This window comes from Elephantulus edwardii, unplaced genomic scaffold (genome assembly GCF_000299155.1).
Source record: "Elephantulus edwardii isolate Elephantulus edwardi_28Jun2011 unplaced genomic scaffold, EleEdw1.0 scaffold00263, whole genome shotgun sequence".
NCBI lineage: Eukaryota > Metazoa > Chordata > Mammalia > Macroscelidea > Macroscelididae > Elephantulus > Elephantulus edwardii.
Genome location: NW_006400013.1, coordinates 2,523,876 through 2,545,651, shown reverse-complemented (window position 1 = coordinate 2,545,651; position 21,776 = coordinate 2,523,876). Strand labels below are relative to the sequence as shown.

Genomic DNA, 21,776 nt, shown 5'->3' with positions numbered 1-21,776 from the left:
AAATTTTTTTTTAGGTCATAATAACTTCATAGATGTTGCTGTGTGCTTCTACATTGTGTCTGTTCTGCTTGCCATTATGCTAAGATTAATCAGTGGACTCAAGTGTGCCTCTGTATATTTTCAATTAAAGAAGGTGTAAAAGGAGCAAAAGGTCACATAGGGAGGGTCATATCTGACAATGGGGAACTATCTCTGTCTACAACATCCATAGCACAAAACCATTTCCTTGGTGTGAAAAGCAATGCATACAGACTTTATAAGTAAACTAGTATAAAATGAAAACTTTTTATTAAAAAGAAGCAACAAAAAACCCCAATTCCTATGAGGTCAGGCATGTCCCCAGTGTTCTTACATCCCTTTCTACTCATCCCAACACCTGAGCCTTCAGCTTCGCAACTTTAGGCCGGTGTTACAAAACTCTTAGTCTTGCCAGTTATGGCCCACTCCTCTTTCCTTCCGTCTTCCAAAAAACTTGGTCGAAGGCTCTTAGCTCTGGTTCCTTGAGGGAGCAACCCATAGATCAGCTCTGTGTCATGCTGAGTCTCTGCTTCTCTGCTGTGGCCACTGCTGCTACTCCTGTAGCCTCTGGTCTGAGCGGCATGGGAATCTTTGGCCCTGAAGGATGCAAACTCTGCCTGATCTTTTTCTTCTTTGTTAGTGGTAAGATCCCCAAAATCTGTTCAATTTAGTGGTGAGACTAACCAGACTCCTTATAGACTAACAGGCTCTATTCATATGTTCCCACCCATCCATATGGCAAAGTCAAAGCCGTTTTGAACAATAAACCCTTAATACCACTGGAGGGGAAAAAATGATACTTTTTATTTAGAATAGAATAGGTAGCAGGGAGGGAGGGAATTCTGGTGGCTTAGTGGTAAGGAACTGCATTGCCAACCTAAAGGTATCTGGTTGGAATCTACCAGCAGCTCCATGGGAGAAATATGGTCAGTCTCCTCCAGTGTGATCTACTGCCTCTGAAAACCTGCTGAAATCAGCTATGAGTTGATTTCAACTTGATAGTATGTAACAACAATGAGGTACAAACTCAGATTCAGGATTCAGAAGAGGATTCTCAAAGCTGAGATGGGAGCCTTTCTAGCCACATAGGAATCATTTGGGACACGTAGTGTTATGTAGTGTTTGAAAGTCATTATGCTTAGTGTGACTCTTAACTGATACTGACTTGGACAAGACATTTAACTTCTCTGAGTATTTTTTTTTTGTTTTAATTCAACTGTAAAATAGAAAAAATAAATCCACACAGGATATTGTGACCGAGGAAATAAGATAATATTATAAAGCATATACCTCAGTTCTAGCCTGTGAATAATTAATATTTACTATAGTTGTTTTTTATGTACCGCTCATTATAAAATACAGGGTCTAAGGAGACTTAAATTGTGAGACCTGCAGTGGGACTCAAGGATCTGCATATTTAACTGGTTCTTTAGATGGTCCTGAAGCCCTGGATCCCCTGTCATAATTCCATTATTGTAGTCTAAGATGATCCTTAACTCTCTCCACCCCCTACAGTGCTGGCTGGGTGTCCCAGAATCTGCTGGAGGATAGATAAACAAGTCCAATAGGATTGGAAGATTAGGCAAATAAAATCTATTTTACATTGTATCCCATGTGAAGTTTTATCTTGTAAGTCTTCAGTCCTATCACATCAACCGCAGGATACAAATACATGGAATGTGAGGACAGAAGTGATACTCCAGAATCTTTAGAAATTTGAATAATTAACGATTTTTTAAATGTTTAAATTAGAAACTATGCCTGTGCTCTTGTGGACCAGTATATAGTCTTTTATAAAATCAGATGAAAGTGGCTTTAGGTACAGTCTTGCTCAGTCTTCTCATTTTGTGAATGAGGAAACCAACACTTGGAGAGAGGAAGCTGTGCAAGGTCACTGGCCAGGGCTGGACTGGAATCTACATCTCTCATCTCCTGGCCCAGCATTTGTTCCTTGTCATTTTCTTACAACACTCATTTCTGCCTTCTGCCTCCTCAGTCATATTGGATTATATAAGGATAACCAAGGGCTGGGTGTAGGAGGCGACCAGAAGTCCTTTTGATGGCATCCTAAGGATGACCCCTATCCCATGATCCTAAGTTAAGAACACAGCAAATAGAAACAAATCAATCCCTGGTGCTGCTGAGGGATGTCTTAGTCATCAAGCGTTGCTGTAGAAGAAAGGAGCTCTGGTGTTGTATGTGACTTAATGGGCTGCCAACGAAAAGGTTGGTGATTCAAAGCCACCAGTTGCTCTGATGGAGAAAGGCAGTCTTCTCCCATTTAGATATTTATAGTCTTGGCGACTTGATGGAGGACTCTGAGTTAGAATCAACTCACCTGTGATGGGCAGTGGATGGACTATAATAGATGTATCAAAGGTGGATGGGTCTTAACACCATTTAGTAGGCTGTTGTCAGACACTGTCAAGTTAACTACAACTCATAGTGATCTTGTGAACAACAAATCTGAACATACTTTACATCGTTGCATACACAATGGCTCTCTGACAGGGATTCTGTTGTAGACTGGCTGAGGAGTCAGGTTCAGTGGCTGTGCAGCCAGCCTGGCCTCATGCACATGAGACTGACTGACTGGACCTGGGCCCTCCCTCCTGGTGTCTTGCAGAGTGCCTGGAGGAGAGCTCTTCGACTTCCTGGCCCAGAAGGAGTCACTGAGCGAGGAGGAGGCCACCAGCTTCATTAAGCAGATCCTGGATGGAGTGAATTACCTTCACACCAAGAAGATCGCTCACTTTGATCTCAAGGTCAGTGATGGGGCTAAGAATGGGGTTAGGGAAAGAATCAGAGTGGAGGAAGAAGAGATCCCGAATCTCACGATGCTGTTGCCATGAGGGCCTCTGAGGCTACCTGATTTCTTCACTTATCTCACAGTTGAAGACTCTGAGCTCTGTGGACTAATGAAGCCACAGAAAGTGTCTACCTCATCAGTTTCATGTCACATATCAGATGTTCTGCACATAGCTGCAAGAGTTTTAATAATCAGAGCACAGGTACCTTAACTCTTTGAAGGAGCAAGTGGAGTGTAATTTTTAAATAAGAAGAGCAATTATAGGAAACTTAAAACCAAGCATATTTCACAAGACAAATCTTCTCAGTAAGCTTGCTCCTCTTCAGACAGCCCTAGGTCTGCCCACTCAGGAGCTGGCTTACTGAGAAATTTTGTCTTGTGATATGTGTTTGCTTCCTAGGGGCTGTTCGTAAAATAGTATTATCTGGTACTCCAGGTCAGGAAAGTTCACTTTGACCACAGAGAGCTCCATTTCCTTAATAACTGAGCTCAATTGCACAGACTGAAGTGACACCCAAAACCTGTTAGTCCTCTTACCCAGATATCAGAGAACCTGTCACTGGAGAGATCTATTAATTCTCCATATATTTCTGTTGTGTTTCAAACATTGTGCTAAGGTACATACCTATGTGGCTCCTGCAAATACAAAATCAAATGAGGCCCCACCTGGGACTTAGTTCCTCTATCCCAGGGACTTTCGTACAGGAGGCAGCAAGGGAAAATCAACAGCTGGAATTGTGATAGAGAGAAGCATAGGAGGCTGGGAAATCTTAGAAGGACATGTACACGAGACTAGTGCACCAGAGAGGACTTCCTGGAGGAGGTGTGATGTTTGGGTTAAATTCTTAAGGACCAGCAGAAGCTAGAAAATGAAGGGCCTTTTAAGGAGGAGAGGGATCAGTCATTTATGGGGCCATGAAATAATGCAGTGCATTCAGGGATATGCAGGCAGAAGATTCTGGTGCTGCATATCTGGAGAGACAGGAAGGAGGAGGGCAGGAGGCAGATACAAGGCAGAGGAATGAGGTTGGACTTCATCCTGAGAGATGTCTGGGCCCGATAAGCAAGGAGGTGAGGTGAACATGTGTGTTTCAGAATGATCCCCCTGACTTGAAGGATAAACAGAATGCTGATGAGTTTGAGTCTGGGGGACCATGCGGAAGCTTGAGCAGTAATCCAGGTGAGATTTGCCAAGTGCCAGACTAACTGCAGGAGGGGACAGGTCCAAGAGCTGTCCCAGAGGTTGATATGGGGATTAGGTGTGGGAGATGGGAAGCAGGGTGGCACCCTAGTTTCTGTCACGAAGGTCTAGCCCAGAGAGGGTATGTTTTACCCATGGTCTCATGTTAGCTGTGCCTGTGTGTGGACTCAATTTCTGCACAAGTTCCAACCCCAGTTCTTATTATACCTCATAAATAACCTGCTGTGAGTCCCCTCCAAGTGGACCTCACTCTTTCTAATGGCTGTTGATGCTTTTAATTCTTCCAACAGCATACTTCTTACTATCTTCAGGTGTCACCAGGTAAAAGTTGGGATCACCTGAGGATGGTGTGGCCTGAGAGACCTTTGAACTTTGGGGTGATAACATGCCAAACAATAAATGGTCTGACTGGGTTGCGTCTGTGTCTGCTTCCTGTAGTCCAAAGGACAGTGAACATGTTTCCGTGTGTCTTGGCTGACTGCAGGAGACCAGCTTCCAGTGGGTTCTTGGCCTTTTCTTGAACAGGCCTGGTGGAAGTAGCGGGGCAGGGTTGTAGAGGGATCAGGAAGGTTGTGGCAAGATGACACTGTTTTGTTTGTTTCTATGGCAGGTCATTGCATTGGGTGAGCCCTTACTTGAAGTCGGTGAAATTTGGATTTAATTCACATTTTCTTATAGGACTTGATAGGTTAAGAATGAATCTCAGTCTTTCAGCTTTAATGCAATAGTCATACATACCTGACAAGGTAGTTTTTAAGGATTAGAGAACAACATTAATGCTGAATACTGAATTGGTGCCCAGTGTCATTGTTATTGTTATTTCTCTTCCCAGAATAGAGGAAAAGAAAACACAGCTCTTGTTACAGTGTTTTGGGTCCTGATAGACTAGGAAAACAAATGCTCGTGGAGTGCTGAGCCTGCTAAGTGGAGCTGGTGGGGCTCACGTCTGGCTCTTGTCTGAGCATGGGCATTTCCCATCACCTGGAGACAGTCTGATTTCCCCTAGAAGTCTAGAGGGTGAGGGGCACTGAGCCTTCTGGTTCCCTCCCACTCCTGTGGCTCCCTTAACACAGGCCTTAACTGGGCACCAACAGGAAGTGATGAGTAACTGGAACTCAGAAGGAATACCACACGATTAGCACAGATAATTCCTGAAGCTGGAGTGTGGGGATGCGTGACCCTTGGCTGGAATTTTCCACCAACTGGGGGCCAGTGATGAGGACATTTTAGCCAGAAGTTTTGAGAAGACTTCTGGGTCGATGTTGTTTCCCACCTTATAAAATTCAGAGTTTCCTTCCTGCTTTTTATTCCCCAAGAGGGGCCTCTGCTTTCCTGTCCTGTCTGTAATTCTGTTACTCTTCCCCAAGGAAGTCAGTCTAGCATCACTGCTTTGAACAAAGTCACCATGTTGTCTGCGAGCCCATGAACTGTTTGCCATGTTCGCCTTCCAGCCTGTGGAAGCAGATAGTGAAGGGATGATCAGTTCAGCCTGGCTTTTGCACCAGAATGATCTCTCTCAGGAGTCTACTTGCTGAGCTCCTCCTGGTCTAGATGTTGTGAGGACAGGATGGTGAGGGTATGTTTGTGCCCAGGAGAGGAGCCCAGACTTATGTCAGAGAGCAGGGGAATGGACAAATGGACGTAAAATAAGTAGTCTTAGCAAAACAGATCATGGTGTGCTCTTGTCTAAAGATCTGTCATGGATCCTTGTTGCCTGTAGTATAAATGAATGTCTTCCAAGCATGGCATTCAGACCTTTCTGGAACAGTTCTAGGCTTGTTTATAACCTGATTCACCCTCTTCACTCTAGAACATTGTTGTTGTTAGATACCATTGAGTTGAGACCCAGTAAACAACCAATCTGAACTCTGTCCTATCCTATGCCGTCCTCATCATTTCAGACAGACAGGAGCCCATTTCTGTGGTTCTTGTGGCCAGAACATTAACCCCAGGAAATGAATGACTGATGTTCATTCTGTCTCCTTTCTCCTCACTTCCTGCTGTTCTCAGACCATGATGCTGTTGCTCTTCCTTTTCTCTGCCCAAGGCCTTCTGCTTGTCTTTTGAAGTCCAGCTGAAGTGCTGACATAATGACATTTCCTCTGAGAAACCTTTTCCATTCCTGTTGCCTCCTAAAAGCACAACTAAGATCTTATCTGCCTTTATGCTTCTGTTATTCATTGCTGAAACTTCTGCAGAGAGTCTTGATTTCTATAACGCTCTCTCTGCTGCCTGTGTCTCGTACTTTGTCTAAAACAAGAGAAGTCACTTGGTATTGAGTGAGTGAATGGGTGAGTGAGTGCCTGAGTGAGGACCAGATTGATGGATGTTTAAGGCCCTTTATGTGTCACCTGGAAAATAGGAAAGAGGTTACACACAAATTTCAATACAAATTCAATGACAAACATTTATTGACAGCTTACTGTATGTCATGGAATAGACTGACAAGCATCAAAGGTGTATTTTCCAGGGTCCCATTGTCCACTAGGAAATTGCCACACTGGGACTCAACAAGGTCATCTGAGATAGAAAGAAACTGTACCTTTTACCAACACTCATTCATTTCCAAGGAGTTAGCTCTCTGCTTCTGCAGAGCTGAGATTGCCTCTGATTATGCTGTAATTTGTGCCACAGAAAGACGTGCTGATGTGATAGGAGAAGATGGCTAGGCTAGACAATGCTGCCCCGTGTTTACAGAGATGGGACACAGGCTGCCTGTCCACTCAGTTCAGGTAGCTCTAGCTATGCTTCAGAAGTGCCTTCCCAGGACACATCACCAGGAAATGGGACTCAGTACCACCCAGTAACCTCACCCTGGTACTTGCTCCCAACACAAATAAAGACCCTGTAGAAAGTGTCTTTTTTGGTTGTGGTTTTGTGTTTCTTTTGTATTTGAGAGTATCGACTCTGAGAATGGGTGTGTTCTTCCCTGCCCTCCACCAGCCCTCCTGCCCTAACTTGATCTAACTTGAGAATTCAGAAGTGGAAGGTAGTTCTTGGATCTGACAGGTATTTTAAGTGGAAAGAACAAGTTGTAAGAACTGAATATTACTGTACACAAGAACCCCAACCTCTGAGGGGGCTTTTAAAAGCAGCATTGTCAGCCAGCCTACCCACTGCCTCCAAGTTGATGCCGACTCATGACGACCCTCTGTCCAGGTCCCAAGGCTCTTTGTAAGCAGCATTGTTGTTTTTGTTGTTATGCACCACACATCAGACCCACGTCATAGCTGACCCTTCAGTGGTTTTCTCAGGCAGTAAAGAGCATGGGACGGAGCTCTGGTGAACTAGTGGTAAGGCGTTGTGCTGGCAACTCAAAGGTATGCAGTTTGAAGCCACACGCTGATCCACAGGAAAAAGATGGATAATCTCTTCCCATGAGATTAACTGCCTCTGAAAACCTGCTGGAGGGTCATCTATGGGTTGGGTTTGACTCAGTGATATATAACAACAACAACAACAATTAGCAATAGATAGATTTTCTCAGAATATTTCTTTGGGTTTGCCAAATTCTCATGCCAGTAAGCAAACTATGGGTCATTTGATTCAGAGTGTAGTTCTGACAAGAATGTTGGCTGATGCTTTTGTTCCCATTAACAAGTAAGAGGAAAATGAAACAATGAGAATTTATGATAGTATTTTACTCAGTCACCAGTGACATGAGTGATTGATGAGTAGGACCGTAGTTTTTGAATACTAGAAGAGTATTTCCTCTGTGTTCTGTGCTATTCATAAAGGGCACCGAAATGATGGCCATTTAAGTTCTAATCTGCATCTTCTCAATGACTTTTTAAGTCTAAAATCAAGAAAACAAAATACCAAGTCCTGATTTGTATTGTCTGCCAATTCCTATCATGTAAAGACTCACACCAGGGCCAATTTCAAATTACCAACACGAAGTCACTGACTGTGCAGTTGGGGAAATATGTGTATTAGTATACTAGTATATAGTATTTCAAATCAAGTATACTTTAGTATACAACATCATTATATTTTCAATTTCATGAGAATAGATGATAGTAAAAAAGCAAAAATTAGGATGTGGTGAGTTTTAACCATTTATTGCTTTTTTGTTTTTAATATGTTGTTGTTGTTATGTGCCGTCGAGTCGCCTGCGACTCATAGCGACCCTATGTACAACAGCCCTAAACTCCGTTCTGTCCTGTGCCAATCGCACTGTCTCTGACACTCCCATCCCAATTATCCCAGTCACTGAATCAATCCACCTCATAGAGGGCCTTCCTCTCCTGCGCTGTCCCTCCACCCTCCCAAGCATGATGTCCCTCTCTAAGGACCGGTCCCTCCTCACAACATGTCCAAAGTAAGTTAGACAGAGCCTCAGAATCCTTGCCTCCAAGGAACCACCCAGTTTAACCCTTTCCAGGACAAATCTGTTTGTTTTCCTAGGAGTCCATGGTATTCTCAATACTCTTCTCCAGCACCACAGCTCAAAGGCATCAATTCTCCTTCTATCCTCCTTGGTCATTGTCCAACTCTCTGATTCATAACAGGTGATTGCGAAGACCATGGCCTGTATCAGACGCACCTTAGTCTCCAGAGAGACACCATTGCTCTTCAGCACTTTGGAGAGGTCCCTAACAACAGACTTTCCCATGGCAATGCACCTTTTAATTTCCTGGCTGCTGGTGCCAAGACTGTTGACTATGGAGCCAAGCAAACTAAAGCTGTGTACAATCTCAATCTCTTCACCATCCATCCTGATGCTGCCAATTGGTCCAGTGGTGAGAATCTTTGTCTTCTTGACATTGAGCCTCAGTCCATATTGTAGGCTGCAGTCCTTGACACTCTGCAGCAGGCGCTTCAGGTCCTCCTGAGTTTCAGCAAGCAGGGTTGTGTCATCCGCATAACACAGATTGTTCCGGCCCTCGGGCCAAGAAAAGCCTATCTATACAGCAATTCTACAGGATGCATCACCTTTGACCGAAATATTGCGACTAAACTTCAGAGACACTGATCCCATCATAAGGAACTACCATCAGCTGATGTGTTTGAAATCACAGAAGCCATGGAAGCTTCATATATAAGTTATTAGATGGAGGGCTGGTGAAAGGGAGATAGATGTGAAGGGGGGGTTAGAAGTGGATGGGTATCCTGTGGGATGGTGAAGCAGGAAATAAGTGCGTAAAAGTGCATGTGAGAAAGGCAGGGACAACACTGACACTAGGTTTTTAATATAGTTTGTTTAAATATGAATTTGTGTGATTGAATTTTTTTGTAATGATGGTGTTTATCAGTTGACTCCCAAAACTTTTGCAGATTTAATAATTAGCTGTCATGTGCTGGTAAGCACCAGCTCCAGCATGCCCTTGACTCTGAGAGACCCTGAAGGTGACAATATTTTGTCAACAGAATAGAGTTAAACACAAGCGGGTTGTTGAGGGGGCATCACTGGTGTAGCAAAAATGATGGGAGCTGAAACTTACTGAGCAGCTGCTGTGTGCAGGCTCTGCTCTAAGTGCCTGTGTTTATTCATGTTATTCATACATCAGCCCTTCCAGAGAGGTTCTGTCATTATGGCCATTTATAGGAAGGGGAAGTTTGCTTCAGGCTGCATTGTTCCTCTTCAGAACCCCTTCCAGTGTTAATTTTCCCATTTTGCAGACAAGCGGCCCAAGGTTTAGAGAATTAAGTGACTTGCCAAGGCCCTGTAGCTATCATGGGCCAGAACTGAGATACACATCTGTATTGGCCAATGATGGCACTCGTTTCTCAAACTCTGGGCACCTGCTAATTTTTATTTCCTTGGAGTGGCAAAAGGTGGGAATAGCAAGCAGTAGGGTTTTGACTACTCCGTGGAGGCAGAGGTTTGGCATGGGTCACCCTGGAAGCTCGAGGGTAGTGGCTGCCTTGGTCTCCTTTCCAGTGTCCCATGAGGAGAGGGAGCCACAGTTCCCTGGAAACCTGGCAGTGAGTGACTTCACTTTTTCAGGTTGCCAAGCTCTGTCTGAGTAATCTAGGGCTGTGCTCGACATTTCCACTGATAGTTTGTAAACCACTTCCTGGTCCACATAGTAGAAACCTGGCAGGGCCCCTGCTCTGCTGAGCTGAACAGTCTCACTCAGCTGCAGGCAGTGTGAGAGACCACAGGCTGAGCTCAGCAGCTTCAGGTTCAAGGCTTGGCTCTGCCCTTTGTTGGTGACCTTGGGTAGGTTTTTTATGCTTGTATCATTGAAAAGAGTGAACAAATATAGTATCCCTCTCCAAAATCTCTCTCAGTACCACTCTTTACATCTATCGACTCTGAATCCTGATAACAGCTCTGTGCTGTTGTAAGTGTTATCTCCATTTTACAGGTGAGAAACTAAGGCTTCAAGAGGCCCAGTGACTTTGCTCAAGTCTTAGCAGTTTGTGAGAGAGCTCTGGTAGCCTAGTGGGTAAGGAATTGTGCTGCCATCCCAAAGGCAGGTGGTTTGAATCCTTCAGCTTCTCTGCAGGACAAAAATGACAGTCTCCTTCTGAAAACCTGTTGAGGAGTCAGTTATGAGTTGGTTCTGACTTGATGACACCTAAAACAGTATCAGGTTGCAAGTGGCAATGCTGGGATTTGAACTTAGGCCAACCTGAGTTTAAGCTATCATCTTTTGCACTTTACTACATAGGCCCCTCTTCAACCTGCAGGGAGCCTCACAGCCATGCCCAGCTTATGGGGATCACCCCTCAATATGGTCCTGGCTGGAGGACCTGCATCCTGTTGGCACCACATCTTTGGCCGAATCCATGGTGACGCAGATCTGGCCACGGTGAGCTGAGCTTGGGGGATTTGTATTGACAGGCATAGTTTAGTCCTGCTTCTTGATGACGTTTCCTAGGACCCAGAGTTGATGTCTAGGGAAATGTAATTCCTCTCACAGATCCCTCCAACTCTTGCTTTGAAGTGAAGTCAGGTGTGTGGTGGACAATTTAGCTGAAGCTAATAAACGTGGAATAGAATGTCAGGAGCCAGGGAGTGTGGATAAGATCACACTACCCCAGCGGGCAGTCAGGCCTGAGCTCAGGCGCCTGTGGCCAGAAACCTCACTCTTCTTTCTAAAACTGGGATAGGAGCCTTAACCGCTGTACATCCTACAAGTCTTGAGGTCCAGAGCAGTGGAAATTTGCCCAACTAGCGTGGGAAGGAGGGAGCTCTGGTGGTTTAGTGGTAAGGAGAAGCCACCTGCCATAGGACACTTGTGTTCCATCGGCAGCCACCTGGGCACCAGGTCACAGGCACTGGAATTTGCCAACCTGCCTTGGGCCCTCCTTTTCACTGCTTCCTACTTCTACAGACTTGAAGAATCTACTTGGTCTTGGGAAAGGACTTTGACACATTCTCAAAATAGGGTTGAAGGAAATCTCTAGAGAGGAAGAAGAATAAACAAGCTTAAACAATGCAAAAGGAAATGCTTTACTGATTCTTTTTTTAAAAGAGAAAAAAACTGGGGGGAGAAGGTGACCTTAGTCATCAGTTCCCTGGGTGAAAGTTTCCAGCCACTCTGATATGAGGTACAGAGACTTCAGAGAGTTTGGAAATTTGGGGTGGGAGCCTGTACAGTACATCTTCAGTCCAGATTCAGAATCAGCTCAGTGAATAGTTGATACCACCTTCAATGTACCAGCTTCTGTGCTTGGCACTCTGGGGCCAAGATGCAAGGATCTCCAGGGGAGGCTCTGGCAGGGGGCTCAGACAGAGACAGCAAAAGGCTGATGGACCAGGGACAAATGTCCTAACAAGGAAGATTCAAATAAATGCAAAGGGATTTGCAGGAAGGAGGAATTCATTTCTGGTCGGGATGGCTGAAACTCAGGGCAGAGGAAGAAAGGCTTTAGGCACAAGGTGAGTTGATTAGGTTGACACATGGCGGCTGACATCCCCAGGATTCCAGTTGACAGAGACTGAGCAAAAAGCATTCTTGGGAGAGCAAATGGCGCTAACAAAGGCATAGACGTGGGGAACTCCAGTAATTTGAGAAACAGAGATGGGCAACTTTTTTCCCCCTGACTCTGCCTCATCTTTATTTATTTTATTTCACAAAAAGATCACCAGGAGTTATTAAAAAATTATTATTCATTCATTGTGGCACATTTTCCACCCTTTCCCTCCCTTCCTCCTCTCCCAGTACACTTCACAATATACCTCTTGTTCCAGATTGTTATTATATATATAATGTCTAATCATACATTTCTTTCAGGCAGTTCCTCCCCTCATCCATTCCAATGCAGTATTATCTATTTTTTAAATATTTCTTTTTTTAAAAAAAAATCTAGACTGGTTTACCTACAAAAGTTTGTTTATATTACCCTTCACACTGGATTCCCCCCACCTTGGGTGGGGGTTGGGGAGATGGAAACTTTTTAAAACACTTCTATATTTTTTAAACAACCTTATTGAGATATCGTTTCCATATCATACAGCTCACACAGTTAAAGTGATTAATTTACAGAGTTGTGCAACCAACACTACATTGCATTCTAGAACATTCTTATCATTTTCCAGAGAAGCCTTCTACTCATTAGCAGTCATTCTCTATTTCCCCATCCCTCCGACCCCAGATAGCCACTGTTTTTATGAATTTATCTGTTCCAGATATTTCATGTAAATGAATTATACATCATGTAGTCTTTTGTGACTAACTTCTTTCAGTTAATTAGCATGATGTTTCCAAGGTTCATCCATGCTAACATATATTAATACTGTATTAATTTTATGGTTGAGTAATTTTCTTCTATATGAAATACACATATATAGTTTATCTTATGGGTTGTGGAATATTCATATATATAAAATAATATATAATTTCTATTCTCTTCTCTTCTATTCTATTCTATTCTATTCTATTCTATTCTATTCATTATGTTATAGTTTATCTGCTTCCTAAACAACATGCTTCTAGAAACTCTATGAACTTTGATAAATGTCAATCGTTGTAGAGAGGCCTTTTGTTCATAGGGTCGCCATAAGTCGTGCTCAACTCAAAGGCAATCAACAACAACAACAATATATAGAATAAGTAAACACATTTTGTTTCCAAATATAAACCCAAATGCACTGTGTTTATTTATTCGCTAGTTGGTAGACATTTGGATTACTTCCACTTTTTGTCTCCATGACTAATATTGCTATAAACATTTTGTTTTTGTGTGAATTTGTGTTTTCACTTCTTAGGGATGTGTACTTAGGAGTAGAATTACTGGTTCCTATTTTAACACCACGTTTAGCCCTTGGAGGAATCGGCATCCTGTTTTAAAGGGGCTGCATCATTTTACACCAGTAGCAGCAATGTTTGAGAGTTCCAGTTTCTCCATATCCTTGCTAACACTGGTCTTTTTGATCATAGCCGTCACAGTGGATGTGAAATGGTATCATATTGCACTGTGTTTTCTTGCACTACTGAATTAGGTAGAATGCAGAAAGTTTTATGATTCGGCCTAGTAATAAGGGGATCCTAGACTCCAGACTAAAGATAAACCTTCTCAATGGCTCTGAGATTTTGCGTCATACACAGTATTTATCTCAGCCTCAGAATAGTCACAGGTTTTATATGCATGTATGTTTTCAGGACATTCCGTTTTGGATGCTGTCTAGGACAATCAGTGTGCAAAGTGGGAAGAATGAGGATGAAGTAGAGAGACCTGTTGACCTGCATCCTGCTCCAGATGGTAGATGGGAGTGAGAAGGATGGGGTTCACAAGTATGGTTCTAGCCTAGTTCTAGCCACACTGCTGTGTCAAACCCAGCAGCTGTCTGCTGGACTGCCAATAGCCTGGGATGCTGGTATTTGTCCTAGAAATCAGATGCAGTTTCCCCCATGTTCGGCTGAGAGTCAAATGTGTCAAACCCAGCAAAGTGTGGGCCATACAGTTAGTCTGGAGGAGGGGAATGGGTGTCAACAGGAAGTGAACTAACTGCAGAAAGAAGTGGTCAGGAAGACCAAGGCCAGTCAGTGGGAACCTTGGTTAAGCTGCATCTTCTCTGCCCACAGCTCACTTACTTGAGGGGTTGGTTTTGTTTATAGGAAATGCTACAAATATCTGGTTGGTCTCACTTAACATATGGGGGAAACAGAGGCCTTACAGTAAGCAGTTCAGGAACAGAGAGACAATGAAAGCCACAGTCCCCATCAGCAGTAGTTTTGGTGAAACAGGCCTTGTCCTCAGCCCTCTGCCCACTGGTGAGTTCACAAGGAAGACAGAAGACACACAAATAAGAAAGGGTTTGAGCTGTTTTAGCTCAAAAAGAACATGAAGCCACACCTCAAACCTCAAAGTAAAAACAAAACAGGCCTTCAATTACTATCTTTTCTTCCTTCCTTTTTTTTTTTTTGTGTGTGTGTTTTGTTTTGTTCTCCAGCCAGAAAACATTATGTTGTTAGACAAGAATATTCCCATTCCACACATCAAGCTGATTGACTTTGGACTGGCTCATGAAATAGAAGATGGAGTTGAGTTTAAGAACATTTTTGGGACGCCGGAATTTGTTGGTGAGCTTTAGGCCTACTTATCTCCCAGCTGAGAGTCTGGGATCAAAAGGTAGAGAACTCCTGGGAACAGACCCTGTGTCTTGGGGGCGGGGAGGCTGCTAAAAGGTGCCCTGCTGGGCATCTGGGTGGCGGTTCGGGTTCTGGATTTGAAGGCCCAGGAACCAGAGGGTGGTCAAGTGGTACCATGAAGTCTCTGCAGAATGAAAATCTCTCAGTCTGCTCCCACCAGCTGTTCTTAGAAGTTTATGAAATAACCTTCTTTCATTCCAACAAGTTCAGCTTTCTCATTTCCTGAAAAGGAAAAAAGGAAGTTGTCTGCCAGATGCTGAATCCACCAACTTACTTTTGGGAGTTGGGATGGTCTAAGGGTTTGGAGGAAGGGCATGGCCTCCTCAAAACCCCAGAGAGTTGAAACTTGAGTACCTAGAAAAGCCACACTTCAAGAATTTAAGAAAAATTAACAACAATAAATCATAGTTGGCCTCTAACAGACTCTGATTAAGAGAATCCCTAAACTATGTACTTCTGGGATTAAGAAAAATTACCTCAGAAGAGAAGCCTTACGACGTTGCCGCAATGACGGCAAAATGTGTTTCTAAGCACGGTCGTCAATTTAAAAGTGTGTGGCAACATGTTAATGCTAAAAGTTGCAGTGAGCAAATACATCATTAAACATTAGGCAAATATAAACATTTTCTGTCTAAAAGGATGATGAAAAAAGTTTTAATTGCATGATTTAAAAGAAAACAACTACCAAACCCACTGTCAATTAATCAATTCCAAATCATAGCCACCACAAAGAACAGAACTGAACGGCCCTATTTGGTTTCCAAGGCTAGACCGGTCTTTGCAAAAGTAGACAGCACGTATTTCTCCACTGATTGGCTAATAAGTGTACAGCACTGACCTTTAAATTCAAAACCAAGTGCTTAACCACTGCACAAGCAAGTCTTCATGCCGTAAAAAAAAAAAAGGATGTAACAAAATGAAAACAGTATTGTTATATTGTTGTTGTTAGGTGCTATGGAGTCAAGTATGACCCAGTGATCCTGTGAACAACAGATCTGAACCCTGTCCGATCCTGTGCCACCCTCACCATTTCCAACACCCCAAAGCCCATTGCTGCAGTCACTCTGTCAGTCCTCCTGGTTGAGGGTCTTCCTCTCCTTCACCATCCGCACACCTTCCTGAGCATGATGTTCCTCTCAAATGAACATGCCCAAAATATGTGAGACAAAGCTTCATCATTTTTGCCCCAAGGAGCACTCTGGCTGCTTATATACCTGTTTCTTATACTCTGATATAACTGCTTATTCTTTTGGCAGTCCTTGAGATATTCAGCATTGTTCTCCAACACCAGTGCTCAAAAGGCATCAATTCTTCTTCTGTCATCCTTACTCATTGTCCATCTCTCAGTACATAGCTTGAATCAGGAGAATTTTAGTTTTCAAACTGGCATCATTTCTTCTTAATAATTTGGACAGGTCCCTGACTACAGATTTTCTCAGTGTAATATGTCTCCTGACCTCCTGACTGCTAGTACTAAGCATGTTGATTGTGGATCCAAGTTTAAAAAAAAAGTCATTGACAGTTTCAATCTTTTCTCCCTCCATCTGTCATGATGTTGCCTATCAGTCCAGTGGCTACTAATTTTGTTATCTAGGAAACAGTATAGGAAATTAGTGTTTGATTTTCTGGAATTGTTAGATGAAGATGACAGTGTTGGTTTATGGTAGAATTTGTTAGAAATCTGTAGTGTAGCCTCAAGAGACGTGTAACCATTAAAAAGATAAAAGTTGGGAAGAACAGTAAGGAGACAAATCATAGTAACAAAGTGGAAGACAAGAAAGAGAAGAAACACACACATGAAAAAGAGCAAAAACAAGCAAAATCCAAAATTGACAGGAAAAAAAATAGAAATAGAGGTGGTGGCACTGTGGTTTTGCACTCAGCTGCTAACCAAAAGGTCAGTTTGTGGTTCGAGACCATCAGTCAGAGAAAGATGGCGCCGTCTGCTTCTGGAAAGAGTACAGAGTACAGCCTGGAAACCCGAGGTGACTGTTCTTTATCCTTAGAGGATTGCTGTGAGTTGCAATCAAGTCCATGGCAGTAAATTTTAGGCCAGGCTGATAACTGAAAACTTGGTAGTTCAAATCCATCAGCTGCTCCAAAGGAGAAAGATACGCAATCTCCTCCGGTAAATGTTTACAGCCTCAGAAAGCCAATGGCGAATGCTCTCAGTCAGCCTGCACTTGAGGACAGTGGGATTGGTTTTGCCTTTACATGCATGTACACAATGTAGATATGATTCAATAGTTATAATTGGACTACATCCTTCAGTTAAAGATCAGGATTGTGGATTGGATGTTTAAATCAGGATATGGAAAGGTTTTCTGGGTGCCACAGATGGGTTTTACTTGACTGGCAGCTATAAAATTGGAGATTCAATTCTGCACAGCAACACTGCTCAAAAGAAGCCTGGCTGATATTTCTGTAAGATTACAACCGTTGAAAACCCTGTGGAGCACAGGTCTACTCTGACCTCCCAGGGTCATCGTGAATCAGACATGAATGCACAGGAAACATTTATATGGACACCTAAACATAGGCTAGACAATGACTGGAAAAACATGTACGAGGCATATATCTAAAAGAAAGCGGAAGGAGCTATTTTATAGAAAAAGAAACAGTTATTTAAACATCAGAAAAATTTGTACTAAGCAAATATCCAAAAGAAAGAGGAAGGAGTGATTTTTTTTTTTTTTAGGAAGGAGTGATTTTATAGAAAAAGAAATAAGTATTAAAACAAAAAGCAAAAAAAGATAAAAATTCAGTTCACCAAAAAGCTGTAATTCACTTCTAAGGATTAGAGGAAGACTCATCAAAGCCTATACAACCTTCCTTGCTTTCTAAAATTGAGGAGGACCTGAAGTGTTTGCTGCAGAAGGTCAAGGACTGCAGTCTTCAGTATGGATTGAAGCTCAACATCAAGACAAAGGTTCTCACCATTGGGCCAATTGGCAGCACCATAGTAGATGGAGAAGAGATTGAGGTTGTTAACAGTGTCAGCCTGCTCAGCTCCACAATCAACACTCTTGGCACCAGCATTCAAGAAATCAAAAGATGAGTTACATTGGGAAAATCTGCTGTTAGGGACCTCTCCAGAGTGCTAAAGGGCTATGATGTCAGTCTAGAGACTAAGGTGCGCCTAATCTAGGCCATTGTCTTTGCAATTATTTGCTGTGCATCAGAGAGCTGGACAGTGGCTAAGGACTACAGAATGATCAATGCCTTTGAGGTTTGGTGCTGGAGAAGAATACTAAACATACCATGGACTGTCATTTGTCCTAGAGAGGGTGAAACCAGACTGCTCCTTGGAGGCAAGGCTCCATTTCATATACTTTGGGCATGTTGCCAGGAAAGACCAGTCCGTGGAGAAGGACATCATGCTTGGAAGGGTGGCAGGACAGTACAAGAGGGAAGACCCTGGAGGAAATGGATTGACAAACTAACTGGGATAGTGAGAATAGGTGTGTTGGAGACAGTGAGATTGGTTCAAGATAGGGCAGGGTTCAGAGCTGTTGTACATAGAGTTGCAGGTGACTCAATAACACATAACAACAATAAAAAACTCACATATACCTAATACAATACCTCAAAAGAATTAATGGCAGAAACTGATTTGAAGGAACTGAAAAAATTCTCCATTAGTGTTGTTGTTATAAGCTGTGCTGTACTGAGCCGGTCTCACTGACACTGACACACCAATCCCCACTGCCCCACTTACTGTATTTAATCCGAGGTCTTCCTCTCCTTGTGCTGTCCCTCCCCTCTCCCGAGCATGATGTCCTTCTCCAAGGACTGGTCCCTCCTGGCCTTGTGTCCAAAGTATGTGAGATAGGGCTTCAAAATCCTAGCCTCCAAGGAGAAACTTGGTTTCACCCTCTCTGAGACAGACCTGTTTATTTTCTTAGCAGTTCATGGTATGCTCAGGACTCTGCTCCAGCACCACAACTTGAAGGCATCAATTCTTCTGTCATCCTTCGTCATTGTCCTAAACATACTTTCATAATTTATAATAAGCAACAAAAGTTCATAAAATATTTAAACAACAGCTAACAATTTCCATTTCATTGACATACACAATAGAATTCTTAAGTTAGCTAAGAATGCGTTAGTTTTTTTAAGCTCTTATGTAACATTTACAAGAACAACCATGCTCTTCTCACAAAGGAAACCTAATGAATTTAAAGAAATTAATATCAAACCAAGAAAATCACATAGAGATAGTGCAAAAAAGGTAAAATTGTAGGCCAGTTCACTTATGAGGATATATGCCTGTATATTTATATAGAAAATTATAAATCATTATTCTCTCTCACTGCCATTGAATTAGAACTGACTCATGAACAAAAGGCCTGAAGCCCCTCTACAGCTATCAACATTTATGAAAGTTTATAGAGCTTTCAGAGGCATGCTGTTTAGTAAATGGATGCCACTCTTGCTTCCAACCCCTTGGTACTAGCAATCAGGAAATTAGGAGACGTATTTCATTGGGCAAGGCTGCTGTCAGGGACCTCTCCAAAATGCTGAAGAGCAATTATATGAGTTTGAAGACTAAGATGTGCCTGATTCAGGCCATGGTCTTTTCAGTCACCTACTACACTTCAGAGAGCTGGACAGAGAATAAGGATAACAGAAGAATTGATGCCTTAGAGTTATGGTGCTAGAGAAGATGACTGAATATCCCATGAACTGCCAAAAGAGCAAACAGATATGTCCTGGGGAAAGTGCAGCCAGAGTGCTCCTTGAGGCAAAGATGGCAACACCTCATCTTTTCATACTTTGGGCATGTAGCCAGGAGAGGCTATTTCTTGGAAAGGGCCATCATGCTTGGAAAGATGGAGGGTCAGTGAAGGAGAGGAAGACCCCCAATGAGGTAGGTGAACACTGTGATTTCAGCAGTGACCTGTAGCATGGCAGAAATTGATGAGGATGGCACAGGCTAGGACAGGGTTCAGGGTGGTTGTTCATGGGGTCACTTTGAGTCATACTCTGCTCCACTGCACCAACAATAACAACAAAGGGTCAGACTCTTTAAAATGAGGAACATCACAATGGTACCCACTGTCGCCGACTTCTGTTCAGCCTTGTACTGAAGTGCCCAACTGAAGAAGAAAGAGAGAAAAATAACCAAAAATTAAAAGAACAAAACAACTCATTTACAGAAGTAATTTTGTATATACAAACAAAAACATTTATGTACAGATTGTCTTTAAAGAGAAATTAACAGTGGGGAGAACAAAAGCAACTATATTTATATATTTCAGCATAAAAAGAAAAAAGAAAGATAAATAGTTAGCATTTATAAGAAAGTAAGAAACCAGATGCCCCCGAGTTTCTTTTTAGGGTGAATGAAATGTTCTGACATTTGACTGTGGGGTTGGTGGCCAAAACGAAGTGCTATGAAGAATGGATTTGGATTCATGGTGACCTTTTAGGACAAAGCAGAACTGCCCCATTGGCTGTAATCTTTGTGGAAGCCAGCTGTCCCATATTTCTCCCTTGGAGGGGCTGGTAGGGTCAAGATGCCAACCTTTCCGTTAGCAGCCAAGCTCTTCAGCCACTTCATCACCAAGGATCCTTGGCAATGATTACACAACCATGCAAATAGACCAGCTATGTGAACTGTTCACATAAAATAAGTGGAGTTTGTGGCTTATACATTCTATTTCAGAAGAGCTGGTGTGGAAAAGACACCTACAACCAAGGCTAACAAATATGCAAGACGTGTAGAGAAACTGATGAAAGTTTGTTGATAGATATTTAAGATCTAACAAACTGGAGCAATTGCCACATTCATGATTGAGATCACTCATTCTGTTCTCTCAACAAAAACTATAGAATCAAAGCTATTCCATCATGCCCTGGTCTGATAGAATGAAATTTCTATAAAAATGATCATATTTGATTGTCCCAGCAGTAACAAATTGCTATAAGTATTTCTAAGTGCTCCCTTACAATTTGTGTGCCTACCTTCTATGAACCAGTGAAAGTCTGTGAATAATTTGTCAGCCGACCACACTTTGAATATCATGTCTTGATGAAAAGCTTTCAAATGTGTCAGGAAACATGTGCAAAAAATTCCACAGTGTTTCGTTAAAGAAAGTGCTCAAATCCAGAACAGGTAATGCATTACATATTGAAGCAAGGAGAGAAGAGGGGGAGAAAATGGTTTGAATGGGTGAGTGGAAACTAATTTCTTTGTAAACTTTCATTCAAATCACAATTTAAAAAAACCCCAAAGGTTGCTCAGCTAAAGCCCCTGCTAGAGGAAGAAGGCTACGGACTGTGACTGACCTAGCAAGAGGACCCTAACTGTTAGGGAGCAGTTCTCTTGATTGCACTGGTGGTCATGATATAGTGGCATAGAGCTACACACACACACACACACACACACACAGAGGAGTGCACATAAAATTGATGAAATCCCTATAAAAGTTAATAGTTCATCCCTATACTGGAAAAAAGAAAGGAAAAAACTGAAATGATCACTAAGAAGCGAATGTAAAAAAAAATGGTGAAAATGAAAGATAATGGATGACAATCAGTCAGCAGTAGAAGCAGAATGGTGAGTGTGAAAAAGCAAATGACAAAAAAAAGCCAAATGACAAAATGTCATAAGGAGTGATGTCCTTTTTATAAAGCTCAAACCAAGCAAGGCCAGGATGGTGGTTTTCTATACCATGAAGTCGGGCTTAGCAGTTAACTGGGATAGCAACATTCTGTGTAGTTGCAGTGCCTTTGATACTGTTTCAGATGAACAGACTTAGTCTTTACTGTTTTCCAGCTTTCCCCCACTACCAGGTGAGCATTCTACCTCTTCTATTTCATTACCAGCCTTTGAAAAGTCATCCACACTCTTAATGCCACTTCCCATTTCTCTGGTTCTGCCTTTAGGTCAATTCCAACTCCTTATGACTCTCAGGACAGAGTTTGTTGTTGTGTGCTGTCGAGTTGGAACCGACCAGTGACTGACTGTCCAGAAGGTTTTCAAGAAGTAGTTAGTCACACAGGAGGAGATTGCCCATCCTTCTCCCACAGAGCCACTGGTGGACTCAAACCTTAGACCTTTGAGATTGCAACGCAGCTTTTTACCACTAGGCCACCAGATGCTCAAAATCCCTAGCCCTAAGAGAGATGCAAATTAAAACAACTATGAGATATCATCTCACCCCAGTCAAAATAGCAAAATTTAACAGAACAGCAA

General features: G+C 42.6%; 1 protein-coding gene across 1 annotated transcript in view; it reads left to right on the top strand.

The window, feature by feature from the left end:
- The window catches only part of DAPK2 (death-associated protein kinase 2), a 125,336-nt gene that overhangs the window by 93,632 nt on the left and 9,928 nt on the right, over window positions 1-21,776 (top strand). Inside the window, exons 3-4 of the mRNA XM_006899632.1 lie at window positions 2,645-2,783; window positions 14,377-14,506. Coding sequence (XP_006899694.1) covers window positions 2,645-2,783; window positions 14,377-14,506 — 269 coding nt within the window. The remainder of the gene's footprint in view (window positions 1-2,644; window positions 2,784-14,376; window positions 14,507-21,776) is intronic.